The following is a 12,000-nucleotide window of genomic DNA, read 5'->3' as shown; positions in this document are numbered from 1 at the left end:
TCAAATTTCATTTTCATTTCACAAGGTGTTAATCTTGGTTTTCATGTCAAATCTTTACAGAATTTTGTAGATGATTCTCTTTTGATTCATTTTTATTTCCCCTGTTTCTGGAGAAAATCAATGCCAAGGAAATGCCTCAGTTAAAGAGCTTTAATTTAGAATTTTGCACCCAACACTTCTTTTACACTTTGGAGTATTTTACAATCACTTGCTGCAATAATAAGGTCATCAACCCAAATGATCAATATGACCCTTTCGTTGTCAGATTGTTTATTGTAAACACAATCGTCGGCTGTGTTTTGGACAAACTCGTTTTCAACAAGGAAATCATTTAGCATCTTAGTCCAATTTCATCCTGATTGCTTCAGACCATACAGTGACTTATTGAGCTTGGGCATAAACACCTTGCTGCATGCAATACACACTGCATAGTGAGAGAGGGGCGAGCTACACTAATGCAATGCACACTGCATAGTGAGAGAGGGGCGAGCTACACTAATGTAATACACACTGCATGGTTAGAGAAGGGCGAGCTACACTAATGTAATACACACTGCATGGAGAGAGAGGGGCGAGCTACACTAATGCAATACACACTGCATGGTTCGAGAAGGACGAGCTACACTAATGCAATACACACTGCATGGAGAGAGAGGGGCGAGCTACACTAATGTAATACACACTGCATGGTTAGAGAAGGGCGAGCTACACTAATGCAATACACACTGCATGGAGAGAGAGGGGCGAGCTACACTAATGTAATACACACTGCATGGTTAGAGAAGGGCGAGCTACACTAATGTAATACACACTGCATGGAGAGAGAGGGGCGAGCTACACTAATGTAATACACACTGCATGGTGAGAGAAGGGCGAGCTACACTAATGTAATACACACTGCATGGTGAGAGAAGGGCAAGCTACACTAATGTAATACACACTGCATGGTGAGAGAGGGGCGAGCTACACTAATGTAATACACACTGCATGGTGAGAGAGGGGCGAGCTACACTAATGTAATACACACTGCATGGTGAGAGAGGGGCGAGCTACACTAATGTAATACACACTGCATGGTTAGAGAAGGGCGAGCTACACTAATGTAATACACACTACATGGTGAGAGAGGGGCGAGCTACACTAATGTAATACACACTGCATGGTTAGAGAAGGGCGAGCTACACTAATGCAATACACACTGCATGGTGAGAGAAGGGCGAGCTACACTAATGCAATACACACTGCATGGTGAGAGAGGGGCGAGCTACACTAATGTAATACACACTACATGGTGAGAGAGGGGCGAGCTACACTAATGTAATACACACTGCATGGTTAGAGAAGGGCGAGCTACACTAATGCAATACACACTGCATGGTGAGAGAGGGGCGAGCTACACTAATGTAATACACACTGCATGGTGAGAGAGGGGCGAGCTACACTAATGTAATACACACTGCATGGTTAGAGAAGGGCGAGCTACACTAATGTAATACACACTACATGGTGAGAGAGGGGCGAGCTACACTAACATAACACACCAGTGTGGATCAGAAGGAAACAGCCTAAAGCAGTAAGAGGAGACCAATAACCAGGGAGTACTGTCCTCATACAGTAATTATGTGCAATATAAGTGGAATTTTTATTCACAGACAAGGCAATATTGTCGATAATCTTAAAAGAATTAATAACATACTTGGCATGCAGTCCTCTCTGATGACACCAGGTGACGCTCAGCCCCGCCTGCCCCTAATGACCAGTCGCCACTGACAACTGAATACATTTACTTGGCATTTTGAAAGTTTTGCTGTTATATTTTTCTAGTTTTTAATATTTTATGTTTCATTTAAAGAAATTGCATTATTGAAATAGTAGGGGAGACCAGGTATGGTTGTAACATTTTTTGCTTCAGCACCTGAAACTCACTGAATGTTTGGGCGACAGTTCTCAAGCTTTTTTACAAAGTACCCACATTTGTTTACTACAAATGCACCAATTCAAACCTCTGCAAGGATATCACAGACGGCATGCGTTGATGTTAAATGCATGGTGTTACCCCACTACCGGGGTAGGTTGTAACACATGCTGGGGTAAGTTGTAACAATTAGATAAAAGAAGCGAAAACAGAAGACAGGCCATGTAATATGCTGCAAAAATAGGTTTATTTATCCTCATTGACAGGTGGAGGTTCTGCTTCAAAAAGAACGTGAACCAGTCAGGCCCTGCCACCTGTTTCTCATCCCACGTTTGTGGGTGTTTGATGTTTTATATTACTGCCACTTGATATGCAAACTTTCTGACCTAAAAGAAAGTGGAATAGAAAACCTGAGTACAAAGACACAAGCAGTTTATCAATTTATCTTGCACCTACGCTAGTATTCACTTCTTCTCTGGACTAACCTGTCATATTAGTGACGAGCCTGTCATATGCTAACCTCACGTGGAGTGAGTCTATAATATAGGTCTGCTGCCTGAGTCAAATAGTCAGCCAACATTTCCTCCTGCTCCTCAGAGAAAACGTTGCTGCTGCTCCAGTAACCTCCACTGGAAAGATCACTGGAGCCCTGGTCTCTCAGCTTCTGCAGTGTTATGTAGTATCTGCTCAGTGTTACAAGGCAGATACACTGATCTGATTGACTTGTCCTTTGTGACTTCATCAGATACTTAAAAAAAACAAACATTTGCAGGCACACCACATCAGTCTTTCTTTTCCAATGCCTAGGCCTTCTGTAAAAGTATTAAAATAAAAAAAAGCTGTATTAGTTGTATGTAAGGGGATGGTGGTAACACTTTTTAAAATATGTGTTACAACCCACCCCTGTCAGCCATTGTTTAGCAAGCTGTATTAGCATAGTGGTTTGAAATTAGCAGAGGAAACATGCATTACATTTTCCTTGAGAAACTATAATTTAATCTAATGTAAATCTTATAGTTTTATGTGCAATAGTATCAGTACTAAACAAAATATAGTCTTGGTCAAAAAAATTACTTTCATACCTCAAAATTAGTTTTTTTCCCTGCAGAATCTGCAGAACATGTTTCCCGCCTTGACAATCACCATGTGGGCCGGGAGGAAGTGGGTAAATGCTGATGTCATCATATAACTCCTATCTTATCCCTGATTGGTGGAAGTGGTGGTGTTACAACTCTCCCCATGTTACAACCATACCCAGTCTCCCCTAATTATAGTTCATCATTGTTAACTTTAAAACTTCATTACCTAAACTAGCTTTACTTTTTCAGCATTTCACCATTACTTCATTTTTCCTTTATTTTTCCCATAATTATGTATTTTTTAATTTACAAAATATATATATTTTGAACATAGTCTTAATATCAGAAGTTTCCATATTTGGACTTTAAATATATGATTACATTTTATGAAATATAATTGAAATTAAAATAAGCCCAATTATTTTTAGCATTTCTACTTTTAGGAATTCAAAATAGATTTTTGACATTTTGATTTTACTCACAAAATATTAAAACTAATTTTATGTATTTTACTTTAAGTAATAGTTTTCCCAGTACGATCGAAAAAGAGAGAACGAATATCTGTGTTTATTGGAGCGTGAGGAGGACGAAGCAGAGTGTGTGAAGGTCTGTGTGTGTGTGTGTGTGTGTGTGTGTGTGTGTGTGTGTGTGTGTGTGTGTGTGTGTGTGTGTGTGTGTGTGTGTGTGTGTGTGTGTGTGTGTGTGTGTGTGTCTGACTCCAGCTTGACGTCTGCTCCTCAGGGATCCTCTTCGCCCGGCCGGGGGCCATGGCAGGGATGACGGGGCGCCGCAGGAAGCACAGCAACGGTCAGACTCAGGGAAAGAGCAGCCCCACACACTTCCAGCCCTCCTGCTCCTCCTCCTCCTCCTCCTCCTCCTCCTCCTCCTCCCTCCGCAGAAACTCCTCCCCCTAAGTCCAACCCCCCACTACCCCCCCCCCCCCCTCCCCCCCCGGAATCTTCTCACCCCACGTCACTCTGCCCATCATGAACAACTCCCTCTCTTCCCAAGGATCCTCTGGACAATGTGTCCTTGGCTCAGTCAGATTCCTCTGACCAAGACGTCGTCCTGACCAAGACATTGTCCTGATCAAGACATCGTCCTGACCAAGACATTGTCCTGACCAAGATGTCGTCCTGAGTAAGATGTCGTACTGAGCAAGACATCATCCTGACCAAGACATCGTCCTGATCAAGACATCGTCCTGACCAAGACGTGGTGCTGACCAAGACGTGGTCCTGACCAAGACGTGGTCCTGAGCACCCTCTCAATGAAAAGCTGTGGCAGCTGAAGCTGTCATGCAGCCAGACACCAGATGGCTCCGCCCACTTGCTGCTGACAGCCCAAACCAAAGAAGGAGTGTACAAACTCAGGAGCTCAGTGATTCTCCTGGAGAGTTCACTTTACCTCGGCAGGCTTTTGGAGAGGGTGTCAACAAACCAAATCTTCAAGAGGAACCTTCAGACGGGGTTCCTTTAACTCATGTTTACATCAATCTACTGAGAACCAACAGTTCAGAGGCAGAAGATGGACTCAAGAACACTGTGGCCCAATCTCATATTGTTCTTCTACCAAAGATCACTACCAAAATGGAAAACTTTCATGAAAGCAATCAACCCCCACACCCTGAAACCACACAATCCTTCCAGTTCAGCTCACTCCAGAGAAGTGTACGAGCACACACACCCTCTGGAGGGCAAACTTGTCATTCCATCTCCACGACCATGAACCATGGCCACTGACGGTCCGATGTTCCGCAAACTGTCCTGGTGGCTTTCTGCAGTGGAGGCTGTTTGGTTGAAGGCTGTCCAATGAACAACTCACATGAGATTCGTTCATAACCTCTCCTCACAACCGAGTCACTTGTTCTGGCTTTCAGCTGTTCAACACAGCACCCCCTGCCCTGCTGCACAGGAACCACCTGCTGAAAACCCCGTTGTGTTTTAAGTTTGGTTTGGATAAAATTGTGTGTGCAGATGACAACCATGGGAGACCTGTTGCTGCTCACATGGAAAAACAAGAATGTTGATAGTCGGTAGTTTGCATGCCAGGCCACTAGTAGGTGCTGTGTTTTCCTAAACCTGCTCTTCTGCTTCCAGCCGCTCAGCGTCTGCTGGATGAAAGAAACGAGTCTCCATGTATGCAGCTGACGTTCCAGACTGAGCAACACAACGTCTTTATTATTTTCTTTGCACAAATTTACCTGCAGCCTTAGTGCCCATGAGCACAGCGGGGGACGGAGTCGTGCCAAACAGGGCAGCTAACAGAGACAACTTGCTGAAACACAACCAAAGTTACAGCTTTTCATTTGATAACATCCAGATGCAAACCCATCGTTTAATGTCCGACACTTCTCAGAGCTCAAACTACGACTACGACTCGCAGGTGAGCTCGGTAACTCGCTAGTAGCATCTTTAGTTTTCCAGCAGGGCAAACTGGAAAAGCCTCGGACACGGGGTTCCGCTTCTGACAATGAGGTCGTGATCTAGGTCATTCTGAGCACAAAGCAAAATGCACACAAGGTAAAGCATGGTTTGGATGTTTTGAAGTAGTTTTTTAAACTTGCTGACAATCAGCACGTTGATGTGGCGTGGAGACGCCGTGTCTCAGTAACCTGCTATGGGTCTTGTGGCTGTGGTGCACATCGTCTCGCTTTGTGGTTCAGCCACAGGAAGCAGTTCAGACACAGGAAATGGTTCAGCCACAGGAAGCAGTTCAGACACAGGAAATGGTTCAGCCACAGGAAGCAGTTCAGACACAGGAAATGGTTCAGCCACAGGAAGCAGTTCAGACACAGGAAGTGGTTCAGCCACAGGAAGCAGTTCAGTGGCAGCGCAGGCTGGAAGGAGTGTGGTAACAGTCCCAGCTTACTCATCCTGATGGTCAAACTACTGCAGGAGCTCCTCGCCCTGCTTCTGCTTGCAAGTTTTAACAGAACCTCTGAGTTCTGTGTGGAACTGGAACCATTCTACCACTGAAGTTGATGTAAGAAGACAGGAGCATGAAGCTCGTCATGGCCGCCGGCAGATGGAGGATCAATCACTGACGTCTCCTGGCCTTGTCCTCCGGGTGTCTTCACGCTGACCTGCCGCTTCCTGGACCTATCAGGTTCTATCAGGTTCTGTTTCAGCTTCTATGAGACCTGCGGTTGAAGAACCAGACCAGTGGTGAAACAGAAGTTCCAGCTTAGATCCTTCAGCATCAGAAGCTTCTAACTTTTCCTCCAAGCTTGTCCTTGCCTTCATAGATTTCTATTGTGTTGGATAGTTTTATTGTGAAGGGGAAGGGAAGCAGTTTAAATGTGTGGGTTTTTAATGTCAGAGCATCGAAGTGCAGGTTTGGTTTGTGATGTTCTCCATGTGATTGTGTTGCACTCAGCTCAGCTACGGTTCTGAAGAGTCGTCTGAATACCTCATACCCAACTTGTATATAGTCGTAGTAAAGTATGAACACCAAATATACCTCATCTCTTCCTTTTATTTTGAATGTGCATCCACTTGAAATCGATGTTCTACTTCAGCAGATCACTGGATTTTTTTGTTGAGGTTCATATTAGTATTGTACCAAAGAAGGGAATATTAGATTGACACACATCTACCTCATATTGTGATGGGTGGTGCCAACGAGCGTGATGTCACCGTCTCGCTCTCCATCACCCTCAAGTTCATGTCTTTTGTGCTCTCAAGATGCTTCTCACTCAAACAAACAAGGACAAAGAGTCTACAGCAATGAAAAAAGACCAGCAGAAGACAACAAAGGCTTTTTAGTCAAAAAATGAAGCGACAAGTGTATTTTTCTTATTCTGTTTTGGGGGGAGGGAAGTGGTGGGGGGCAGTGGAATGAATCTAGTTTGCAGGGAAACACGACAAGAAGAAAAAAAACTGGAGGAACAGAAATGCTTCATCCACCATCTCCCTTGTTCTCCTCCAGTTTCTTTGCCCTCATATTCATCCTCTGCTGGACTCATGTGGTTTTGCTACGCAGCTGCGTTCTGCTGAGCACCACACTGATATTTAGGGTTTGGTGCAACAGGAGCTTTTGGTTCCTTTCGGCTCATGCAGATTCCAGCTGGAGTCACAAGCTCACATCAAACACAAGCTTCTGGGCTGTGAGAACAGACTGGGGGGCGGGGGGGGGGGGGGGGGGGGGGGGGGCACAGGGAGAACATGCAAACCCCACAGCCCGGATTCAAACCCTCAGCAGGTCGGCTGTGAGTGCTCACCACTGCCCCTCCTCTCATTTCAATCTACGTTGCAAATGATGTGACAGGTACACACATTCAAACTGACTGGAATCCCGACCAAATGTCAAGAAATATCCAAGTTAAGGAGTCTTACAGTGACATTTAGGAGTGATCAATTCATTTTTGAACAAAGGCCAAATGTTTTGCTGATTATCTTTTTATTCTTTGTTCTTGTTCCACTTGGCTTCCAGCAGTTTGGACTTGTGAGGAAAGGGTTTCCCTGCAGACTCTTCGCTCTGCTCCAGCAGAAAGGTTCCGTTACCACTTCCTGCTGATGACACTAATGGTATTTGTGTGTGACCGTGTGTCGGTGGTGATGTTGAAATTGTATAAACACAATCGTGCAGCAGGGGACAATCCTCGGCCGATGGGACAAGCTGTTGAACACTGGTGTGCCGATTTATTTGATTTTTTTGTTGTGCTTACTTGAAATGTGTTGTTAGCAATCAGAGCGTGTTTGTGCAGGTAGCTACAGTGAAACTGGTTTATGAGCTAAAAGCCTGGAAACAAACCTCAAACCAACTTTAAACCTCTGATTCATCCAGAGCCGAGCTGTAAAAGGACCATTGAAAATCAAAATGTGACCTTTCACTGAACACAAAGTATTTTCTCTTGTGTAAAAACAGGCAGTGAGTTTGAGACTCAGCATTATGACAAGCAGTCACACCAACCCTCGACGCTGCTTTCTGGCCTCCAGAGGAGTCTGAATGTTATCATGGTGTTTCTCAATCAAGCAGGGTGTCCTCCTCCCTCTGGACTCTGCGGGGTGTCCTCCTCCCTATGGGCTCTGCAGAGTGTCCTCCTCCCTCTGCAGGGTGTCCTCATCCCTCTGGACTCTGCAGGGTGTCCTCCTCCCTATGGGCTCTGCAGCCAGTCAACAGCAGGGTGTCCTCCTCCCTCTGGGCTCTGCAGGGTGTCCTCCTCCCTCTGCAGGGTGTCCTCCTCCCTCTGCAGGGTGTCCTCCTCCCTATGGGCTCTGCAGAGTGTCCTCCTCCCTCTGCAGGGTGTCCTCCTCCCTATGGGCTCTGCAGCCAGTCAACAGCAGGGTGTCCTCCTTCCTATGGGCTCTGCAGGGTGTCCTCCTCCATTTGGGTTCTACAGTGTGTCCTCCTCCCTCTGAGCTCTGCAGCCAGTCAACAGCAGGGTGTCCTCCTCCCTCTGGGCTCTGCAGGGTGTCCTCATCCCTCTGGGCTCTGCAGGGTGTCCTCCTCCCTCTGGGCTCTGCAGGGTGTCCTCCTCCTTCTGCAGCCAGCCACCAGGGGAACGACCGTGTTCTCTGCTGCTCCGTCTGGTTCTGGCTCTGGCTCTGGCTCTGGTTCTGACATCCAGCACCTGGCTGTTGGCTGGACGTCTTTCTGGAGGTTCCTGCACATTGTGTGGAACAAAGTGAGAAACAGATGGTTTGTGTCTTTGAGGACCGGTGTGGCGACCAGCTCAACACTCCTGGTGAGCTCCAGTCCAGCTGCTCTGTGGAGCTGAAGCTCTCCTCTGCTGGTTGATGGACTAGAACCTCCTTCTTCACTGAAGCTCGTGTTTCTGGATTCCACGTCAAAAGTTCCCAAAAACATATCTCCTGCTTTAGTGTTTCTGGCTTCAGAACTGAGTTTTCCAACCAAAGCCAAGTTTTAAAATGTCCTGAAAAGGAGAGCGATGGTGTGTTCATGAGGAACCTCTGAGTGGGAAAACATTCAAGTTCTGACTGGGAAAGTGCAGGTGAAACTGGTAAACATGATGTTTGAGAAGTACATAACAATACTTTTTTTCTCACATCTTCTCATGAAGTACAGTGTAGACATACTTCAGCTGTAACTGACACCATGTTGTTCACTATGGAATTACAGAAAGGCAAAAATTAAAAGGAAATAAATGTGGAAATATGAAGAGATTCAATATCACAAAAAGTGTACAAAGGTAGTGTTCTTTTTCAATCGTGTCTTTCCATGTTGTCAAAGCTTCTCCTGTTTTGTCTTTGTCTTTTCCATTTGCTTTTTCTCATTACATTTACTGGATGAGTGAAGCCGTCTGGAAAAGACCAAAGCAATACAATGCAAATCACCAAGAGCTGTGGGCGGGGCTAATCAGCAAGGCTGTGGGCGGGGCTTCCTATTCAGGTAATGTCAATACCTGATCACACCTTGCTTGAAGGATGTGGTGTGGAGCAGTCACTGTTCCTGCCAATAGGTGGCACTGTTGCATTAAGAATAAGTATTGAATTTATTTTTCCTTTTACACATTTCCTATTTCTTGTACAATATTGTAAATATCATTTCTTTGTTTTGGTAACAAAAGTATTTAGTTTGATAAAGAATCGGCTGGTTATGTTGGTTTTTGGTGTAATGTGGGCGTCTCCTCTCATCGTCACATTTATATTCCCGGGTTTACCGATGAACGAGAGACGGCCTTTGGAACCGATGAAGTCACTACACATATATTGGCTGTGTGACTAAGGTGGCATACAGTGGCCATGTAGTGTCGTAGCCTCTTCTTAATTCCTCCACGTCCGCCATGTTTCACTTTCCCTCTTTTACTTCAAATAAACGCACATCTGCGTCTCCTTCCTGCTGCTACATAGCCACTATGTGACTGAACAGGAAGCCCCGCCCACAGCCCTTGCTGACTAGCCCCGCCCATAGCCCTTGCTGACTAGCCCCGCCCACAGCCCTTGCTGATTTGCATTCTATTGCTTTGGTCTTTTCCAGATGGCTTGACTCCTCCAGTAAATGTAATGACAAAAAGCAAATGGAAAAGACAAAGTCAAAACAGGAAAAGCTTTGACAACATGGAATAAGCAAAGACAATATAGAACAAGAATATGACTACTTTTGTATATTTTTTGTATTATTGATTCTCTTTATATTTCCACATTTATTTCCTTTTAATTTTGGCGCTCCTGTGATTCGATAGTTCACACATCTTTGAACGCCACAGAATACCAGCAGACATGTGACAGACCTTCAACCAATCAGATGAAGCGTCAGCCCCACGCCAAAATGGTGGGTCCTGGCATTGTGCCAACGTCACAATATGCCTTTAATGTCTTGATCCAGCCTCATCACAGTGACACCTGCTGGTTGCACATGGTATGGACTGCTGCATTTTTATAGATCATTCACTTCTGAATATAAGTACAATAAAAGTGTGATTTATATGGAAAATACGTTCAATCCATCCTACAATAACCTAAATTTTTTTTTTATCAAATCAAACAAAAACAGCACTGGAGCACCAATCACTGTCAATCACTATCTGAACATATTAATTTAGAATTTCTCGATAGTTCCTGTGGCGGGAATGTGAATAGGAAGTCCTTTTTTGCTTTAACACAACTTGATTATCCTCGTAGTGAAAAACCCCAGTAGATTTTACATCTGGAGATGAGATGTTATGTAAATAATGTCATTGTGGTCATGTCAGCAGTTATAATTCCACGTTTCAGGCTCCAATGGAAAAGTAAACCAGAAAGGGTTCGCTTCATGAACGCACCATTACTACCAACCCTTTCGACCATGAGCTCAGATCATTTGTTCATCAAATAATAAAAAGTAGACGTACACATGCTGGTTGCATTCATCTGGTGTGAAGGTTGGAAATCAAACTTACCTCAGTGACTATTATGTTAACGCTGCACCCACTCTGATCCGGCCCCATTCAGTGTTCCTGGTTAAGGCTGGCCCCGCCTCTTGTGCTGAATTAAGCCAATCACCAAACACTTCCTCACACTGGCTTCTTTGAGGTGTTTCTTAGTTTGATCAGGTGAGACTGAGGAGCAGAGAGGAGAGGAGAAGAGAAGAGAAGAGAGGAGGGCCACTCTCCGCATGCACAAACACCATCATGGAACTGACTTATGTAATCAAATAACTTGTTGTTTACTTGGTATTGTAGCTATGCTAGGCTAAGCTAGGCTATGCTATGCTCGTAGCCTAGACACTAATCGCTTTAATAGCAGTGTATGATGCTTTACATGTTTCTTTGTTTGGTGTTTCTCTTTGGCTGGGTGACCCAGTGCATTGTGGGAAAGCTGGGTTGAGGCACTCAGGGGTTCAACATGTACAAAAGAAGAGGTGATGATATTTTCTGGATTTGCCATTTGACTTGTATTGTGTTTAGAAATAAAATCCTGCTTTGAACTCAAGACAAATGTTGTGCTTCTCTTGTGTTCTGTCTACGTTACTCATTTACACTCTTCAGGTCATTAAATCATGTTTTCAAACATTTCAAAGTGTTTTACTAGAAAATACACCAAAAAAATCACATATTGTAGTTTTACAAACCACAAGGGAGACATCATCAGATGTCTTTTAAATGAACCATCATCTGAAATTTTATCTCACATTATGTTGGAAAACTATATTTTCTTACATGAACTTGATGTCATTTTAAAGTTGGCCGTCATTGGAACAGCAGGACAAAGAATGTCCTCCCTGCTGAGGAGCCTCCACCTTAAATAATGTCTTCCCTGCTGAAGAGCCTCCACCTTAAAGAATGTCCTCCATGCTGAAGAGCCTCCACCTTAAAGAATGTCCTCCCGCTGAAGAGACTCCACCTTAAATAATGTCCTATCTGATGAAGAGACTCCACCTTAAATAATGTCCTATCTGATGAAGAGACTCCACCTTTAAGAATGTCCTTCCTGCTGAAGTGTCTCCACCTTAAAGAATGTCCTCTCTGCTGAACAGCCTCCACCTTAAATAATGTCCTCCCTGCTGAACAGCCTCCACCGTAAATAATGTCCTTCCTGCTGAAGTGCCTCCACCTTAAAGAAT

General features: G+C 44.6%; 1 protein-coding gene across 1 annotated transcript in view; it reads left to right on the top strand.

The window, feature by feature from the left end:
• arid3c (AT rich interactive domain 3C (BRIGHT-like)) overlaps positions 1-3,908 on the top strand; it is a gene marked incomplete at both ends in the record, with an annotated part of 83,817 nt that extends 79,909 nt beyond the window's left edge. The window contains one exon of the mRNA XM_080499225.1: positions 3,736-3,908. Coding sequence (XP_080355351.1) covers positions 3,736-3,908 — 173 coding nt within the window. The remainder of the gene's footprint in view (positions 1-3,735) is intronic.
• Positions 3,909-12,000: the final 8,092 nt, after the last annotated feature.

The sequence above is a fragment of the Blennius ocellaris genome, assembly GCF_963422515.1.
Source record: "Blennius ocellaris genome assembly, chromosome: 7".
NCBI classification, from domain to species: Eukaryota; Metazoa; Chordata; class Actinopteri; order Blenniiformes; family Blenniidae; genus Blennius; species Blennius ocellaris.
The sequence above is the reverse complement of the archived record's forward strand: the minus strand, read 5'-3'. Positions and strand labels throughout refer to the sequence as shown.